This window comes from Aulostomus chinensis, chromosome 12 (assembly GCF_037954235.1).
Source record: "Aulostomus chinensis isolate RoL2024-O1b breed Wild chromosome 12, RoL_Achi_v1.0, whole genome shotgun sequence".
NCBI lineage: Eukaryota > Metazoa > Chordata > Actinopteri > Syngnathiformes > Aulostomidae > Aulostomus > Aulostomus chinensis.
The window spans coordinates 20,799,442-20,819,963 of record NC_141331.1 but is presented as its reverse complement, the minus strand read 5'-3'; the positions used below and the strand labels follow the sequence as shown (position 1 = coordinate 20,819,963).

The 20,522-nt window shown below is 41.0% G+C and overlaps 1 protein-coding gene across 2 annotated transcripts in view; it reads right to left on the bottom strand.

Moving 5' to 3' along the window:
* Nucleotides 1–19,689, bottom strand: part of man1a2 (mannosidase, alpha, class 1A, member 2) — a 157,459-nt gene extending 137,770 nt beyond the window's left edge. Inside the window, exons 1-2 of one of the 2 annotated variants that reach the window (XM_086220777.1) lie at nucleotides 19,219–19,689; nucleotides 17,585–18,117 (exon numbers count right to left, since the gene is read on the bottom strand). In XM_086220777.1, the coding sequence (XP_086076903.1) occupies nucleotides 17,585–17,898 (314 nt within the window). In that variant the 5' untranslated portion in view covers nucleotides 17,899–18,117; nucleotides 19,219–19,689. The remainder of the gene's footprint in view (nucleotides 1–17,584; nucleotides 18,118–19,218) is intronic. The other variant, XM_086220778.1, reaches the window with a different exon arrangement.
* Between the last annotated feature and the right edge of the window lie 833 nt (nucleotides 19,690–20,522).

Genomic DNA, 20,522 nt, shown 5'->3' with positions numbered 1-20,522 from the left:
GTCAAGGGGTCTCAAAAATTTGCTATCGACACAATCATGCTAATGTATGCACAAAGGAGTCGGGAACAATAATTTTGGAAGAATCGCAATCCTGCTTGTGATTTAAAAATTATAATGAAACTCATGACAGCCTGTACAACAATCTAACAATTTCAAGTAGCAAACCTTTATTCTGCTGTTGTTGTTAAGAGAGGAGGGTTTTCAACACAGAAAAGTACAGAGTGACACATTCTTAGAGAATCTGAAAGGCTTGGGAAAGTCTTCTTAATGATTTAAGTCAACAAACTCTCACCCTTGACAAGCCCGTAGAAAACTCATGTCAACCTAAATCCCATTTCACCAAACTCATGCTATTAAGCTACCAACAACTGATGAGAGATGTAACTACTTGGTGCAGACTGTGCAATTGTTTTTCTATGGGGAAAACAGTTGCACATAAAGAGTCTATATCTACTTTTCACTGGAGAATATATGAATACAATTTAACAGTGTGCACTGAGGTTCTTAAAATGCTAAGTGATGTTTGCAGGGCTGCCGAAATCCACTCCTCAGCAGATGGAAATCAGAATTGAGTGAGACTGCAAATACCTCATATGCTAAATCCTGTAAGTATTCAAAATTATGGTTTTCTACATCTTTGGCCTATCATCCAGTCTTCATTTGACAAAACTACAAAGAGCACTTTCCATAGTGAATATAACTGATGCAAATTAAATTCTGTAGTTACGACATTAAGAATAAAATGGCTGAACTAGTTCCATACTATGGCTCAATCTAATTTGACTTTTCTCAGTTAAATTATCAATAGGAAATATATCCACAGTGGGGACGTGAATCTTCAAGCACCTCCCAATACAATTCGATACGATACAGGGGGCTTTGACTCAGTGACTGAACTGTTATTGATGCAGTTCGGTTCCATGCATCTTGTAAGGCTGGGAATCTGCAGGACCATTATTTTTTATGATAACAGCAAATAGAAGTGACAAGTGAGTAAAGTCAACAGGAAAGTTAGTTCATATATCACAGATGTACTGCATGTTTTCTCTTAAGTAGCAACAGGGCCACCTTAAAACAGATCTAACAATAAAATACCTGGAATAAAGTCATTTTAGGGCAGGGTCAAAAATTAGCATTCCCTGAAACACCTCACACAGGCTTTGAATCTCGTGTCAGCGGGGTACAGAGTGACTGAAAATTTGCTCTGCTTTAACCCTTGCTATATTGTTCATTGCAGTCACTTAATTACCCACTATGCATTCAAACATACAATCAGTAGTTAACCCACCATGGTGTTTGACCCAGGTGCACGGACAGCCAAACGTGCACACTTGGTATCATGCAAACAAATCTGGCTTTTAGCAGTGTGGTGTCAGAAGTGGGATGATACCCTCCTTCACGTAGGATTTTAAATGTAACTTTTGAGACTGCCACCAAGACCAATTAGATCTGGTTTCCAAGTTACACCCTTTTTATAGGTGTAAAGAAACAATGCTTACATAATAAAGGAAGACAAGTGCAGGAAAGTGAGCTACTATAAAAGTGTGTGTGCGTAAGGGCAATTCAGGTCAAGAATCTCTTCCTTTTTCTGTTAGATGCTGCAGTCCACATCTGACACATGAGCCTGAGTGCTTGCTTCCATTCAACAATATGTAAGCCAGAAGGCTCTCATGGCAATGGTTCCCTGAGTTTCAAGTGATGTGGATAAGTCTGCTCCTTACTCACCCATAATGGAGAGGTGGCCAGCATTCCAGGTTGGTAAGAATTTCTTTCAACCTGGATTATAAGACAGTTTCCATGGCCTGCTTTTTCCCATGACCCAAATGGCTAAGCAGGAGACAGACTGGTAGCACTGGTGCAACGATCTTGTTCAGCTGCTCGCAAAAGCACGTTTGGTCGCACCTTTCTTTGTAGGGGGGGGGTTACACTATGGTATTAATAAATGACCTCCCATCCTATCAACTAGTCTTTATTTGCATACCTCAATGACAATGCTTCAAAACTTGAGATTTGGAATTTTACTTGATGACTATGTGCATCTGTCACAGTGTACAATGTAGGTTTGGCCCTGTGACCTGCACCCAAGAAGGCTTTTCTACCAGATGCAGCTATGTTGCGTAATGGCAGGCTGACCTGATCTCAAACCACTATAGTGAATGCTGAATTTTTCACCAGAAGCACTGTTGCACATTGTGGCTTTGCACTCCGTTTCCAGTCTGTTTCTGATGGACACAATGAGCAAACTCATGATTATAAAAAAACAGACAAACATAGCTCTAAATGTTCGTGATAGAAACAAATCAAGAGACAGCAACCAAATCAGCAGAACCTAAGCCAGTTAACAAAGCCAGGTGGCCAAAAAACACCTTTGCTGGAATGCTTGTGGTGGAAAATGCAGGTGTATGGTGTCGTAGCCAGAACATGACGCAGCCATGCACAGTTACACAGAACAGAGAGAAAGGCTGTACCAGTAAATGAAAAAAGTACAGCTTTCATATTAAATCTGTTACCAAACCAGTTATGATTATGCACTTGCATGAATGATATCATGTAAACCTTGAACTCAAACTCCCAAAAAGAGGTTGCATATGTGACCATTTTGGTCACAGTCTAGACACCTGACGTAGGCTTCTTATTGTACATATCAATATATTCAAATATACATTTTCATTTTTTGTTTCCTTTATTTTATGTATTCAAATATATATATATTCTAATAAGTACAATTATTTCATAGCCCTAGTACAAAATAGCATCTTCACTCATTCCACCAATTCTGTCTCAGCCCTAACAACCCCCAGCTTCCAACTATATCACATCTCAGTGACAAGTAGACTGCAAGACACCTTCAGCCAGCTCTCTCTGTGTACTGTTCCTCTTCTAAGCTGTCTCAGCCATTTTTGCATATCTTCCTACTTTAGCTGTTCTACTTGGGCAGTTTCTCCAAATGCCTTCCTCCCACTTATCATTGTTGTGCGCATCCATTAGCGATCACTTACTTTACACAATGTAGAGTGATCTTCATTTGTTGTTACCATCATTTCTTTGTACATCTCCTACACACAGGAACACAAATATACTGTCACCTATTCATCTATGTCACTTTATCATCTACATGGCCACTAGAGCCCTGAACAGCCTCATAACTGAACCTAGATTCACACGCAGCCCTTCTGACCTACATTGTTGATGATTGGCTAATGCCTCTATACCACACACAAGAGTTTATCTCCTGCAGCTACCACAGGTCAACAAAATTCCAAAAGCAGAGTTTGCAAAATTTTTGAGGGGAAGTTTAGCTCACAAATGTGTACCTCTTTTTTCAAATAAAAGAGTAGGAAAATGTACATGGGATTCAACATGAATATGTGGTTTTAACAGGAATAAAGTGGAGGATTGGGAACAATTTATACGATATTATTATATTATGCACAAAAATAGCAGGAGTTTTTCAGTATTGGCTGATATATGCTTTCAAATTGAATTATCACTATCACAAAAACAAAAACCAATATTACCTGATATGACTAACCAATAAAAATAATTTTAAGATTGAAGCACTTTGTTGTACTTACTAAGGCTTGCCTTAAGTCTAATTCTTCCTTGTGTTGTACATCGCTTTGGACAAAAAGCGTCTGCCAAATGACATTGTAGAATTGTAGAAGATTCAAGGGTCCAGACTGCAATCGAGTGGTAGCATTTTGTTACCAATTTTTGAGACCTGCCAATTTACTGACCTTTTTTAATGTTGAAAACAAGGAGTCTGTAAGTGTGGGCCTCCGTATGGGACAAGATGAGGATCTTGGAGCAATTAAGCTGCAGAAAAGGTCATCTACACTTGCCAGTGTGCCTCGCCATAATCATGTTTAATGTCACTGGTAAGAAAAAATTTGAAAAAACAAACAATCAAAGCATTTATCCATCTGCGCTAAATGTCAATAGACTGCTTACAGTAAGTTCAGTGTTTCCCCTTCCATTATATTTAGGGGCCCCTACCCCCCTCGCCCCAAAAGTCAAGTGAGTTGTATTCAACTTCATTTTACAAAAATCACCACATCACAAAAGAAGCTCATTTTACTCATGTAACTAATGTAAATTATGCAAAGACATTTCATGGTCTAAAATTTTTGCACATTTGCAATTACCTTTGTTGTCAGTTTTGTAAAGACTCTGTACCAACACGCATTGCATAAAGCAGTCAGTGAAAGAGTGGAGGATAACATGTCATATCATCCCCCACCGCCTGAAGAGCAGGCAAAAATATCTGTTTGTTTTTTTTTAAATGCACCCGAACTCAGTGTAGTATCAGCGGCACGAATGCTAACACTAGCTCTGCAACTAGTAGCAGCCAGAGGAGCTCACCTGCTGCTGGTCCAAGCAGAGAATAGAGCCTCTGTTTGGAGAAGCACCGTAGAATTTGTCTACAATCCACTGAGGAAGAGGTAGTTTCCCCTCCAATAGTCTTGTTAAACCAAACAAAACCATCATGGATGAGTTGCGAGTTGAGTCTGCCTCTTCTAATTTAGCATTAGCTCATTTGGAGGGGGAGACTTGGAATTTTCTATCAGTATCTATGGTTGGCATAAAGGTTTTTTGTGCACTATATCAGATGTAGAGGTCCTATACAGACTGGAAAAATTAACATAATCTAGTCCAGGTTAATAAAATCTAGAAATGTACCAACTGCCCATCAAGGGACCAAAATCAACCAATTTTCAGCATGCCCAGCCAGACCAGTAACTGGCCAGTCAGTGACACGTCTTTTGCTTCTTAACCAGTCACTTGCCATGGTTTTAAGTTTTTGCCATAAGTTTTTGTTTCACGTTATTGTTTTTTTATAATATGAATATTATTATAATCATAGTCCATCTTACAAAATCAGAATCAGCAAAAATTTATATCAGCAGGTCTAAATAAAAAATTCATAATAGGCCAAGAAAAATCCAATCGGTGCATCTCTAGTCATCAAGCGAAGCAGTCAACATCTGCTAATGGGCTATTTCATATCTTCATTTTAAAAGTAATCTTAGGAACAGCAGTGATTCATTCTACCTTGTTCTACCCCACTACATCTTGCAAATCTGCAATTACACTAAGTGTTCTGTATAGGTTTCTCTTTGAAGCGTGCCTTTTCACTGATCACAGTACATCTTCAAAATAATGTATTGCAGGCAGACATTTCTCCATCCCTTTCTCACGCAGTAAAATTTCCAAATATGCAGTGAAATTCGCCACAGCCAAATGAAATCCATTTAAAGTTTTTCAGATTTCATTTAATTTATTTTCCCACAAGTTCAGTTTTGTCTTTATTCCTCCTCCCTCTGCTAATCTTTGAGAGTGTACATATGACTTTGACACATCTGACATATAATGAAACACTGAATATAACACTCCTTTGCATTTAGTTTCTGAGGAGCTCAGACCAAGATACATACTGAAAGTGACATTAAGCAGTATTTTTACCATTTCTAAATCTACAGCACAGCCCCTTTCTACATCAAAAAAAAATTTGTAACAAATCTTTACCCATTCATCTATATGTTACAGTTACAGGGTTAATGTTGGACAGACAAGACACACTTTTAGAGGAGGAAGCATGGGGATAACCAGTTTCCTATTTACTTTTTTTCCAATTAATAATCCCTCAATTGTTACAAAGCAGCTGTTTTGGATTGTTACAACCAGACATTTGCTAAGGGGATTAGTAATTCCATGAAAGCGTTGCGCCTCAGCTTTAAACTGAAAATCAACCAATTCTGTATAGTTAGTGTCTGCTTGTATTATGAAAGAGTCAAATCTTTTAAAAGCATTTGTTTTCACAAATTGCATTTGATAAAATTGATTATATTGGTGTTCATCATTTTGAGTGTTAAATTTGTTTGACCAATATATTTTTAGTGCTTGGTCTGCACCTGTTACCCAATGACCACCAAAGTATATTCAACAACCCATTTTGATACTATTTTTACGTTCCATCCAAGACTCCATCCACAATTAATTAAGCAATGGTCTGCTCACTTTAACTCCTCATGTTTGTTCCACTGTCATTGCAATGATGCAGCCAGGCCATAAGTATGCATGCATGTGTGTGTTTGACATCCTCCAACACACAGCAGGGGAGGGTTTGATTAAATTGAAACAACACTGCAGATCTTAACTAATTAATTTCATGATGGAACTGGGATGTCAATGTATATTTGACGACCAGTTTTTGGGATAATTTTTAAACAATGGTATCAGTCAAAAAAACGATAGCATTTCCAATCAATTTAAACGTACAGAATATCAATCCCACCCTCATTCAATTTATCAGTGTTGTCACTACTCAGGCCTACTAGTGTTTAATCTCTGATTCAGTACAGATGTCTCTGGACAGACTGAGATCTCTGAGTATACTTTTAATTGAATGAGAATGCAAGTATGCGATTTGTGCAACTGGATGAAGGTAGAGCCAGTTTATGAGTCCTGAGAAATATATGACATCATGAGGCCCCTTCCCACTGTGCTGGTGAGTGCTGTGCAGCAACTGGCTGAAATTGAAGGGTCCTCAGACAGCCAAGTTTACCTACGCCTCTCAGACTATAAATCCTGGCCCACACAGTTTTCTTTGTCATCTTATTTCTGTCTGTATTGTATCATCTTCCCTTGTGTGCCACCACAACACCAACACTGCAAATAACACAGTTAGATAAATTACAATTGTTTTAAAAAATCACTCCCTCCCTCTTTGTCACAATCCTTAACCCAGTCAAAACAACATAGAAAGAGAAAAATAATCATACTCCAGACAAAAACACACACCACCTGAGATTTACTTGATTGCTGAGAGATAAATGAAGACTTAAGACATGAAATGATATCAATGATCACACTAAATATGATAAATAAGAACAATCTAATGTTTGCCAGGGCCTGAAATATGATACAGGGTACCATGATGCTGATTTATGGCCGAATCAGTGCTCAAAAGCAAAGTTATGGCCCTGCAACACTAAACTAGCAAGGCAAGAACTACTCTAATCAGATTATTTGAGCCCAGAGTACTGCACTTGGATTGTAAAGCAACCTATGAAGATTGTGCCAGTACATTTTCCTCTACTTTGGCTGCAATTGGACATTACATGACTCCATCCATCCATCCATTCTCTGCCGCTTATCCTGTTAAGGGTCACAGGGAGGCTGGAGCATATCCCAGCAGCCTTCGGGCGAAAGGCGGGGTTCACCCTGGACAAGTCAAACATCCATTGCAGGGCCAACACATATAGACAAAACAACCATTCACACTCACAGCCACACCTAAGGTTAATTTAGAGTATCAATCAGCCTAGTCCCCTCTTGCATGTCTTTGGACTGTGGGACAAGGTGGGGTACCCAAAGAGAACCCATACAAGCACAGGGAGAACATGCAAACTCCACACAGAAAGACCCCGTGCTCAAGCCGGAGCTCAAACCCCAAATCTTCTTGACAGTGCTAACCACTGCCCCACAATGCTGCCCCATTACATGACTCAAATTGCTTAAAACTATGGATGTATAATTTTTTAGCATGTGATTGTATCAGGCAATTTTCACCTTGACTGCCATCAGCCAAATAATCAAACCCTACAAAATATGTGGTCACTGGGTGACTCAGCAAATGGCAAAGTTTAAATGCACCTGTGCAGCATTTAGAGTGAAGTCTTCTACATTAACTAAGAGAAATGAGATTGGGAGAAGAAGAGAGTTTCTCATTCAAAATGTTCTCAAAGAAAAGTGTCAACATATTGTGGGATCATGTTATTTGTTGAGTGTTACATACACTGGGCACGATGAGTTTAAAAACTGAAACTATAAGAGTAGGCCACTGTGGTTTCACTTTTTCAAGAAGTCCAACCCAATGAGTGGTGATTACAGTGGCTTCATATGCTTTGACACATGGGTTTGCAGCCAGGTGACAGGGCTAACCTGAGCAATAACCTGCTACTCCTTTTCACGCATCACCACACAATACGCCCAAATCTTACTGCTCTGAATAGGGCTCTTTATACTGCAACCACAAAGGTCATATACACAACCTTTTTTTGGGAATGTGCAAGTTATGCAGTCTCATTCATGCAAGTACATGATCATTACAATTTCTGTCACATGGGAAGAGCATTAGACATTTCAGATGAAAGCAGTACTTTTTCCCTTCGCTGCTGCAGCCTCTCTTGCCCTCATGGACTCTCCACTGCTCTGCATAACCATGCACAGCTGCATCATTGTGTTCCGGCTGGGATGCCGATCACACGCGCCCTCCACACAGCTGCAATTTCAATCAAAAGTTTCACCCCCAGCTTGTTTAGCCTGCCCAGCTTTGCAAACGTGCTCAGATTTTGCTGATTTTTTTTTCTTGGTTTATGCATTTCTATCATGGGCACATAAAAGTATGTGGTTAATTTGCTTCCTTTCTCACTATATTTACAATTGGGAGTTTGCACATGGTTTTTTTATTTTTAAAATTGACCAGTGTGCCATTCATGTATGGTCTTGATCTGCTGATTGATGTGCTGTCTGTTGAAAGTCTCGCCGTACATTTCCCTTAAGCAGAACACTAAGATGCCCCAGTAGAATTTTGAAGCATTGAGTAGAATGGTGGCAATTGGCTCCAGCTGCTGTGGCATGGCAGCTACCTGATGCCTGCACACATGCACATATGCTACAGTGCTGCCCCTACACCAAATGCATCATACACTGTGCAGGTTGCAGCTGGTCATCAAGTAAAATATTTTTGCAAATATCAAGTTCTGAGGCACCATCAATGTTTCACTGAGGTCATCTAAATTAAACAACTATTTATAAGAATACCAGGTCATTGATAAATACCACAATGTAACCCAACTGAGAAAGTTGGTCACACTAGTCCTACCAGTGCAAAAGTTAGTCTAGACCAGGGGTGGGCAATCATGTGCCATGGAGGGCCGTGTGTATGCAGGTTTTCCTTCCAACCAAACACTTTAACAGGTGATTCCACTGATTAACACTCTTCTGTGGCTGAAGGTGTGTTAATCAGTGGAATCACCTGTTGAAGTGTTTGGTTGGAAGGAAAACCTGCATACACACGGCCCTCCATGGCACATGATTGCCCACCCCTGGTCTAGACCCTTGGTGAAGGCAGAAAGGTCAAGGAACTGTCTCCTATATTAGGAGGAGAGACCTACTGTCTCCTGTAGGTAGTGAGGTGGGGCATTAGTTGGAAGAGCTAGCTGTGACTGCTTCCTGCCTCTGACAAACACACTTGCAAATGCGCTGCAAAGATGCTCAGTCGCTTAGCTGCTCCAACAGAATTGAATGGCACCTTTAGGCCATGGCAGGGAATACATAATATGGACCCGACCACACAACAAAACTTATCTGTGCAACAATTTCTCCAATTTCAGCTATCTGACCATGCCTTAAGCCATATACTAGTCTTCATCTAGTCTTATTGCAAATTGAAAATTTCTTTGTTTCAGTGGCACAAAAAGTGAAATCAATGAACAATAAATACCAAATACACAAGCAAACACATTGTGTTGGCTCCAAGCCAAATTGTTATTTTAAGTATCAAACCAGAATCAGTGAATTCCTAGTCCCAGCATTGTTCACCACAGAGTGAAGTTGAACCCTTCTCCTGCAAGTATGTGTATTAATTATGGACCCAAGATACTGTATCAGCACACCAACTATATCAGCACATATCAGTAATTTTAATGTGGCTGTAATGCCAATATCCAAAATTTACATCAGCCCTGTTATGCTCAAGTCACTTCTTTACTCATCATCAATGAGGAGGAAACAAAACTATGACATACTGGCTGTTCTAAATGTTCTAAATGTTTTGTAAATAAAGAAAAACATAACTTACATAAATTCTAAATGTTTACATGATTTTCATACAAATTGTAGGGTTCAGTTTTTGTTATTTAGATCAAATCATGCATTGGTCGGCTGAAAACTGACTTAAAAAACCTTCTCTTGACCCAGATGTGTTAGCCAACTATAGGCCTATATCCAATCTCCCCTACATCTCCAAGATCCTTGAGAAGGTTGTCCTGGAGCAGCTATATGAACATCTGCACAGCAACGAGCTTTTGAAGCCTTCCAGTCTGGATTCAGGGAACCCCATCGCACTGAAACAGCCCTTGTCAGAGTCTCTAATGATCTTCTCATAGCTTCTGACAGAGGTCTTCTCTCTGTACTTGTCCTTTTGCTGCATTTGACACCATTGACCACAGCATCCTACTTCAGAGACTAGACCATGAAATTGGGATTAAAGGAACTGCCCTAAAATGGTTTAAGTCATACTTATCAGATAGGTTTCAGTTTGTTCATGTTAATAATGACTATTCAGAGTACAGCAGAGTTACATATGGTGTACCACAGGGTTCAGTTTTAGGACCGATTCTCTTCACTCTTTACATGCTCCCATTCGGTGACATAATACGGAAGTACTCGATCAACTTCCACTGTTATCCGGACGACACACAACTTTACCTGTCGATGGAGCCAGACGACACAAGCCAGCTTACTTATCTGCAAGACTGCCTAAAAGAAATTAAATCCTGGATGTCTTCTAACTTCTTAATACTAAATTCAGATAAAACTGAGGTCATCGTGTTTGGACCTAAACACCTCAGGGACACACTCTCTAATCAGATCGCTACTCGAGATGGCATCACCTTGACCCTGAGTACAACTGCAAGGAACCTTGGGGTCATTTTTGACCAGGACCTTTCCTTCAGCTCCCACATGAAGCATGTGACTAGGACTGCCTTCTTCCATCTGCGAAGTATCGCTAAGATTAGGAATATCCTTTCCCAGAGTGATGCTGAGAAACTGGTGCATGCATTAGTCACTTCTAGGCTGGACTACTGCAACTCTCTCGTCAGGATGTCCTAAATACTCTCTAAAGAGTCTCCAGCTGGTCCAGAAAGCTGCAGCGAGGGTTTTGACGGGAGTTAAGAAGAGAGAACACATCTCTCCCACTTTAGCTTCTCTCCACTGGCTTCCTGTAGGATCTAGAATCGACTTGAAAATCCTTCTGCTGACTTATAAAGCTCTCAATGATAAAGCTCCATCCTATTTGAAAGAACTCATTAGTCCCTACTGTCCCTACTGTCCCACCAGAGCACTCCGCTCCCAGAATGCAGGTCTTTTAGTGATTCCCAGTATCAATAAAAACAGACTGGGAGGTAGAGCCTTTAGTTACCGGGCTCCTCTACTGTGGAACCAGCTCTCTCCATGGGTCAGAGAGGCAGACACTTTAACTACGTTTAAGTCCAGGCTTAAGACTTTCCTTTATGACAGAGCCTTCAATTAGGACTGGTTCAGGTAGCTCTGAACCATTGATAGCTATGCTGCTATAGGCTTAGACTGCTGGGGGACACATCACGTTACATGGAGCCCTTCCCTCCTCTCCCCTCCTCTCCTCTCCTCTCTCCCCCTCTCCTCTTTTGGAACTGTCATTACCATTACTTGTTGCACTTTGTAGTTTGGCCTTGGTGTCTCGCAGTCTCTCTCTGTTTCCACAGATCCACCAGAGCTCCAACCACCACCTGCATCACCCCCCCCCCCCCCTTTTATTCCCCACTATTACACCGGCCTGCGCTCCCCTTCCATGAACCAGTCTGCCATCCAGTCCCCCATCAAGCTGGCTTGCTCTCCCTGCCTCCCCTTCCAGAAGCTTCCTTCTTCAACTGTTATTAACATTTCCATGTTTTCCACATTTTGTATTGTAAACTGTTTTCTTGTCTGTAACAACATCTACTGCACGTCTGTCCTTCCTGGGTGAGGGATCCCTCCTCTGTTGCTCACCCAGAGGTTTCTCAGATTTTTCCCTGTTAAAAGGGTTTTCTATGGAGTTTTTCCTCAGTCAATGTGAGGGTCTAAGGGCAGAGGATGTTATGATGCCATGTGAAGCCCTTTGAGACAAACTATTTGTGAAAATGGGCTCTACAAATAAAATTACCTTGCCTTGTCTTGCCTTGAACAATTGCCTTTTTTAAATTCCATTAAAAAAGAGATGCACCAATTCATCAGTTCGACACCGGCATCAGCCAATGTGCACATGGTTGACTGATTGGCAGATGTTATTCTGTTGTGTTTTATTCATTTTACACATTAAAGTGTCATGAGGTAACTTTTGTAGTGATTTGGCGCAATACAAAAAAAAAAGAAAAAGAAAAGATTTTACAGTTCTGCAACACATATCTGTGGCCACAGCTTTCTCTATGACTCTGGTAACATGCCATTTGAGTGTCAAGTACAAGTTCCAACTATTATTTTAAATATCATTATTGGCCTAGAATTTCCATATTGGCATAGCCCTATTTAGAAATCAAGGATTGTAGCACTACCTTCTCCTAAAAAATCATGTTTGTGAACATTAAATAGAAAAATTCAAATTTTATCATATCCTAATATCTGTCAAAACTATCTTTTTGTTTTTAGGTATTGCTCAGCCCTGACATCTATTCTACAGAAGCAGGTGTACCATACCCCGTCAAGCACAAGTGAAATGGCATGCACAGATGCTGGGCTGATATGACCAATATAACTATTTGAAAGTACTGTCATTCTTAGTTATGTTCAAATTATACAGTGGGGCAACAGTATTTGGCAGCCACATCATACATGCTCAAAATCATAACATTATATGAAAAATATAATCAATAATATCTCCAGCAAAACACATTTCTTAGGACAATAGAGCATTCATTGCCTGGTAATGTACATGTATTGTCTTTAAAATTTTCAGTTTGAATTACAAATCACAAAAGATGTCAACATGTCTAACCACAAGATCAAAATTGGAAAAAAATTGTTTCTTCCTTCTCTATTTTACCTGTAACCTGCCTATCTAGGAGGCTATTGACATGCAAGTTCCTGTGTCAGCATGTCCTCTGGGTAGACTTATCACCTGCCCCTACACCACAGAAATTTCTACCACTCCAGATAGCCATCCAAATGTGTTGACACGTCACTTTGGAAGTAGTCAACTATATAAGCCCGACTGTCCATTTCTCTAATATTTGGTTTTCCACCACAGGAACTCACAGGCAGTTTGAGGGGGCCTACACTTATGTTTGTTTTCTGACCACTGGAACTGCCACTGAAGGACCTTGTTCAGGTTAGAAAGAAGTAGCTGATCCAGCATAGGTACTGCTATCAGATGCAGTGAAAGCAGGCAAAAGGACAAAAACATAGTATCCTCGAAACAGTAATAAAGCACCCTATTTTCTTTTGCAAGTGATGAAAAAAAGCAAAGCAATACAATTTAAGCGTATACCGTAAATTCCGGACGATGGAGCGCACCGTTATGTAAGCCGCAGATGCTTATTTTAGGGGAAAAAATCAACTTTGTACACGTATAAGCCGCACCAGTAAATAAGCCGCGGTGCACGGTGGAAACACCTCGGCCGCCCGTTCTCTGCGTGTTGACCCAGTCTTCCAGAGCGTTTTCAAGTTCGGGCCATCTGCTATTACGACCTCTGAAAGCTTTTGTAGTCTTTTTGCATTGGGTCAGTTCGTCATGTTGCAGCCTCCAGCGTCTCACCATTGATTCGTTTATGCCAAACTTACGTGCTGCAGCTCTATTTCCATCTTTAACCGCCAGATTGATTGCCTTTAACTTGAAAGCTGCATCATAAGCATTCCTTCTTCTGCTCTCCATCTTGAGGGTGAATACAAATGACTGAAAATATCGTGTGATGCTCTTTTTACACTGCACCGCGGCATGGACTGGACGGTACTTAGAGAAATTACCATAACATTTGGCCAGGAATTTCCCTAAGTACGGTACTTGGAGCTACCATCAGGAACAATCGGGAATTACTGCCCGCTGCCTCTGCCCGCCACACCCCAGGGTGAAGGTAAAATCCTCGTATAAGACGCACCGGAGTATAAGCCGCAGGGCATGAAGCGTCGAAAAAAAGTGGCGGCTTATAGTCCAGAATTTACGGTAGGTGGTATTCAAAGTGATCAGTATATTCCTGTAACTCCTGTAGGGGATTCCACAGTGGACTGGGAGACTTCAACAAGCACATACAAAAACAACAGAGACACTTGAAGGGGCATGACTGGGAGGAACAGCCAGCCTGATCTGAGCCTAAGTGGTTGGATTGTCCATAACGAAAACTATCTTTGGGCAAAAGGACGTCATAAGTGTACTTGGTACCAGATACCCCTAGGACGAAGGATGGATGATCAATTTTGTTATTGTAAAATTAGACCGAAGGTCATATGTCTTGGACACTCAAGTGAGGAGAGAGGCTAAGCTGTCAACTGATCACCATCTGATGGTGATCGAGTCAGATGGCCGGGGAGGCTTCAGCATGGACCTGGAAACCCTAAACAAGTTCTGTGGATGAACTGGGCCTTCAAGTCTCACATCTGACAGAGCTTTTCTGACACCCTAGTGGAGGCGAGGGGCATTGGACCAGAAAGGAAATTGTTCAAAGACTGTATTTCCAAAGCTGCAGGTCGGAGCTGTGGCCTCAGGGTCCTAAGGGCCTCAAGAGGCAATAACCCTCAAATCTCCTGGTGGTAAATGGTTGATGGGAAATGCACTCATTTTTATATAGCGCCTTTCTACTTTAGGGGCATTTAAAGGGCTTTACAGTGTCATCTCATTCACCCATTCAAACACTTACACACTGATGGTGGAGGCTGCTATGCAAGGTGTCAACCTACTCATCAGGAACAATCAGCAGATTCAGTATCTTGCTCAAGGACAATTCGACGTGGTCATTATGGGGAAGTGAGGATCAAACCAGTGTGGCCCTTTGTCTGCCAGTGGGCCTTCTCAGCACCATCCAATCTCTGTACACCCAAAGCAGAAGTTGTGTTTGAGTTCAGGCCATCGCCAGGGTTGTTCCTTGTCACCAATCCTCTTTGTGATTTTCATGGAAAGGACTTCAAGATGTAGTAATGATGGTGGTGGTTTGCAGTTCAGTGGGCTGAGTACTACATTATTGCTTTTGTGGATGATGTGTAATCTTCAGTATATGACCCTCAGCTCTCACTGGATTGATTCGTGGCTGAGTGTGACTCCACTGGGATTGGAATCAGTACTTCTAAATCTGAGGCCATGGTTTTTATGAGGAAAATGGTGGAATATTGTCCACTTCCGGTAAGAACTTTTTTTCTTTACAGCAAGTGAAGGAAATAAAGTATCTCTGGATCCTGTTCCTGAGTGACAGAAGCATGAGATGGGCAGAAGAATGGGAGCAGCAGGAGCAGTCTTGAACTCGCTCTATCACACTGTTGATACAAAAAGAGAACTGAACTAGTAGGCAAAGCCCTTGATCTTATCAGTCAGTCTTTCTTCCTATTCTCACCTATGGTCAGGAAAAATGGAAAGAATGAGAAGGCGAATACAAATGCCAGAAATGGGTTTCCACAGAAGGCTGGCTGATGTCTCACTTGGGGATAAGACGAGAAGTTTGGTCATCTGTGAGGGATTCGGAGTTGAGAAGCTGCTCCTTTGCATCCAAAGGAGCTTGGTTAGGTGGTTCAAGCACCTAGTCATAATGCCACCTCACCGCGTCCCTCTCTGGTTCAGTTGTTCCAGACACATCCAGCTGGGAGGAAGCCATGGGGCAGACCAAGGACTAGGTAAGAGACTATATCTCCGTGCTGGCCTGAAAACTCCTTGAGATTCCCCAGTTTGAGCTGGTTACTGCAGATGGGGAAAGGAGAGTTTGGGGTTCCCTGCTGAAGTTGTTACCACTGCTACCCATTTAGGATAAGCTGTTGAAGATGAATGGACCGATGGATGGACAACCAAGTGGTACAGGCTGAATGTAATCCTTTACATATATTCTCAGGTATTAAGAGTGTTAGCCAAAATTTCACAAAGGTCAGAAGAATCGATTGCTTACTGAAGAATAACCTTTACTCCCTCAGCAGCTGTTATGAGCAACTTATGAATACAAAACTAGTTCTCCTCTGGGTTTTCCATAGCCAAATTAAGTTAAAGGTTAAATCATTAAGAGCCTGCGTGAGTTCCTGAGGGTCTCTTTAAATGCTAGAGCGCCTCATCTTCCGGAGGCTGTTTGAATTCTGATAATCTGGATCACACAATGATGACTTGAAGAGCAACTGATGCCGTCACATGTAACTGTCCACTGTACACATCAATCAGCTGCCATAAGCAATTAAAACAATGTTTCAGGTGAAATGCAGTTCTTAACTCTAATTTTGCATGAGGATTACCTGAATTACGGTTAAATATTGAAATAAAAATAAATTAGTAGAAAGGGTGCGCTCCTTACACCGCTACAAAAATTTGCTGGGAAATACTGTGGTTTCAGTATAATACTGTACTAGACATTAACTTCAAAGTTACATCTGAAACCTGACCAATTTACTTGGGATGAAACTATTTATGCCATGTATTATTATCTGCAAGTAAGATGACCACTAGCAGTTTACCATGTTTATTTGCAAATGTAAAAGACTGCATGAGATTTTAAAATTTTGCTCATTCACAAGAATTTAAAGCAGCTCTCTTATTTTATGATGCAGGGGTCTTTGTTTCTGTGGAATGAGCAGGAAATAAATAACTGATTTTTTAGCTGGCACATCATCATTACAAATCAATAAACGACACATTAAAGCCCCTGTCCCACTTGATAAAAAAACTTGCCAACATACACTACCAATTTGCTTGTGACTGCAATAGGAAGGACTTGAATCAGCAGTCAATTCAGGGACAAATGTCCCTGCAGTAGCCACTGGAATTTATCAGACCAGCTCCAATCAGCATTGATATCAACACAAAACCTGAATGAAAGCAGTAATATTCAGACAACTTTTGGGATCCACATTCAATGAGCAGTTAGGGCTCCACTATCAAGAATGTACATGAAGGCAATGAAAGCTTGTTACCTCTGCTGTTAACTTCTGACATTTTGTCATTGTCAAAAATTAGCCAGTCGGCTTTGAGCTTGAAAAGCAGACTGGAGCAAATTACACAACATATATATATTTAACAGTAACAACTGCAGGAGCACTATCCTTGCACTCCATGCTGCTTTATACTGTTTGTTTACTCTGTTTTCTGGTGTGTTGATGGCTTTTGTCAAACTTTACATATAAGGAAAATTGATTAAAAAACAGAAAGGCAACTTCTCATCTACTTGCAGTAAGAAAGGGATCAATTGGGTTTTATTGCTGGGTTTTAAAAAGTAGGAGAGGGGTATAAGGAAGAATAGCTGGATTACCGCTACATCTTACAAAAAGAAAAATCTAGTGTAAAAAATATTCACAATTACACCCACAGAAAGGATTTCAAGTATTGAAAGCAACCTCATCTCATCTGCATGAAAGGATAAGGAAAATGAGGAGGGAGCATTTGCTGACATGTACCAAAACAAATTGCCACACCCCTGACTTTCACTACAGTCTGAAAAGCAAATATGTATACAAGAAATTGAACCACACACACATTGTTAGAAATCCAAATATTCAAAAACATTGTGCATATATGTTTCAAACATAATCTTAATAGAAAGGGCAAGATTTGCTTATTTAACATACTAAAATGACCCAAAAAGGTAAGCATGTTTTGTTTTATTCCTACCTGTGTCTGTGCTCATCATGTCCACCCTGTCCATGTATGACCACTTGTCCAGAAGCATGTTTCCCCTCTTTGGGCGAGTCAATGTGGGGGATAAGCACATCCTCCAAGCCCAGGTCAAAGCGCTTGTGCTTGGAATTGTCTGGGAGAAAGAAGAAGGCCCCAAAGCATAAGGTGATGAAGGCACTGAGGATGAGGAGGAGGATAAACTTCTCTGAGAGCCTCAATGTGGCCCTATGGTGCGGGAAGGACGAAGTGCCCGGTGATAGAGTGGGTATCCTGCGGCCAGACAGTGGCAGGAGAGCTGGCGTCGTCATGTTTTAAATCTTGAAATTATCTTTGGTGGGGGGGGGGGGGGGGGTTGTGGGGCAGAGGGGGAGGTGGGCTTAAAAGTGCCACAGGTGTTGTTGCAGCAGCATGCACCAGCTGACTGGCTTTATTATCTCATCCCCGCATTTCTTAGTCCGGAGTCCAAAAGTGACAGAGGTCCCTCAGTGAAGGAGTGACAGATAAGCAGGGGAATAGTCATGATGATTCTGGAAAAAGGAAGATTATAAGCATAGTTAGCATCAATTACAGAGTTGCTGAGTTAACACAATGCTACAGAAAGCCATTTACTGTATGGTTACTGGAGACCTGCCAGCATTTCAGAAAAATTGTTTCTTTTCCACCCTTCACTTGATCTACCCAACTTCAATAGTATTCTGTCAGCTGTAGTCTTTCCTTTACTTGTCATTTCTCCGCCATGGTCGCATGCCCCTTGCAACCACTAAAATCATCTAGCCCAAGACTGCCCAACAGTCTTCTACTGGGACTAAAAGCACTAAATACTCAGAAAATTGGTGACAGCTCAAGATGCTGGTTTGTCATACATCAAGCAATGGCTGAACTACCCCAGCAATAAAATAACCTTGTCACATTGCTGTGGTGAATTCAACATAAAAAGTGAATACCTCAGAGCCTATCAAAACAAATATCATACACTCACAATCCTCAAACTATCTATTCTGTTTCAGCTTACTGTATCAAGAGGCTGCATTATCTATCTCCACATAAATGCCCTTTGCATCAGGACCTACACTGCATCCTTGCTTCCAAAAGAGCCGACTGGAATGACAAATCAGTCATATGGCAGCCCTTTGCAAGTGGGGAAGGACATGCAAGTTTAACACATTGCCTGCATGTATCACACCTCAACTTGATTCATTCTCACAGCTCCGAAACTATCGTTTCTTCTTTTTTTAAACATACATTAAAATCCCACTTAACAGACATTTAAATGCTGCTCGAGGATCTGGAGCAAGTGTTTGGTTGACGACTGATTGAAATTCAAATGCAAATGTGAAGGACGGATAAGAGATCAAGGGAGTAGCTTCTTTCAATACTAACAGCGGTCGTCGCTATCCCCCAGGCAAAGCTAATGGACATGTTTATCAATGCCTGTTTCTTTATTCCAGTAGTTTTCCATCAGCTGTGTGTGGATGCATGACGTCTTGACTTGTACACACAGAATACCAAGTTCATTCACTAAGACTCGTTGACGTGATTAGCCGATACGAAATGGTAGCTAGCAGGTGAACGACCAGCTAACATTGGCTAACGTTAGTTCACATCGAGTAATGATTTAAACAACTTACCAGGTAATGCTTACAAAGAAACACCATTACAACTCTGAAGAATAATCCGAATTATGTGTTTAGGTTTACTGACATATTCACTATCCCGTAGGTGGCACAGATTGCGCTTCGAATCCCGCAGCCTGCTGAGTACCTAGCATTAGCTCTTTAGCTATTGCTAACGCTAGCTAGCTGGTTAGAGGCGGTCGCTTGTGTCAGTTGCCGCTGTGCTGCATCGCCACCTTTCTCATTTTCTGGTTGAAAATCGATACAACTTGGGATTCCCGGCCCGCCTTCTCGTAGGAGTCTTTGTAGTAGGTGTCCTCATGTCCACGAATGTTTTGGTGTGGTTAACCGCTCCGTTCACCGTTCAGAGACACATAGTCTCCAGCATCGGAGGCGAGGGAGGTTGGTGGTAACCGGCCGTTCTGTCAGACTGCAGCGACGGACTGACTGACTAGAGACGCCGCCGCCGCTGGTCGATCCAGCATCAACTACTAAGCCTTCCCCAGTTAGGGACTATCGAACAATTTCATTGGACTACAACATTACAAGTGTAAAAATAATACTTTATAAAAGAACATCTTAAATATCACTTAAAATCTGCTAGAGACCAAAGCATGTATCGTTTTCAATCAGCGACGTTAATGTCTAATGTTAAAACACAGCTGTGTAATGTATGATTTAAATAGATTTGGCTATATTATATCATCCAACCCTCCTCCCAGTCCTAGTCAGCTGCAGCATCATGCACCATATTTGTAGATTCCTACTTAGTGAGACTTTTCCCGTTGTGGAGAAATTATTCATACTTTTACTTTAGAAATCCATAAAAAGATACTCTCCCACAAGTAAAAGCCATGCATTCACAATTTTATTTTAAGCAAAATGCAACTCATGATGCACCAGGAAGACCTCATGCTAATGTTATTTTATTGAATATTATACCCAACATTTATTTTCATAGTTGGCATATTTGGAGCATGATTTATGAATGTGCAAAATGTGGTTTGAGTTTCAGTTGCGATATCAGATGATTCCACTTCAATCTTAACAACTAATGCCCACACAGAAAAAACTTATATGTAACATATATGTTTAACATATATGTTTGACATAAGGTGACATATAAAGTTTTTCTTATATTATATGTACATATATGTAGGTTGCATATATGTACATATAGGTTACATATAATGGAAATGGGCCAATTTTTTTTACAGTTCACTGATGATTATAGCTGTATTAATATCCATCCATTGTCTTCCGCTTATTCCTCTTAAGGGTCGTGGGAGGGCTGGAGCCTATCCCAGCGGCTATGGTGA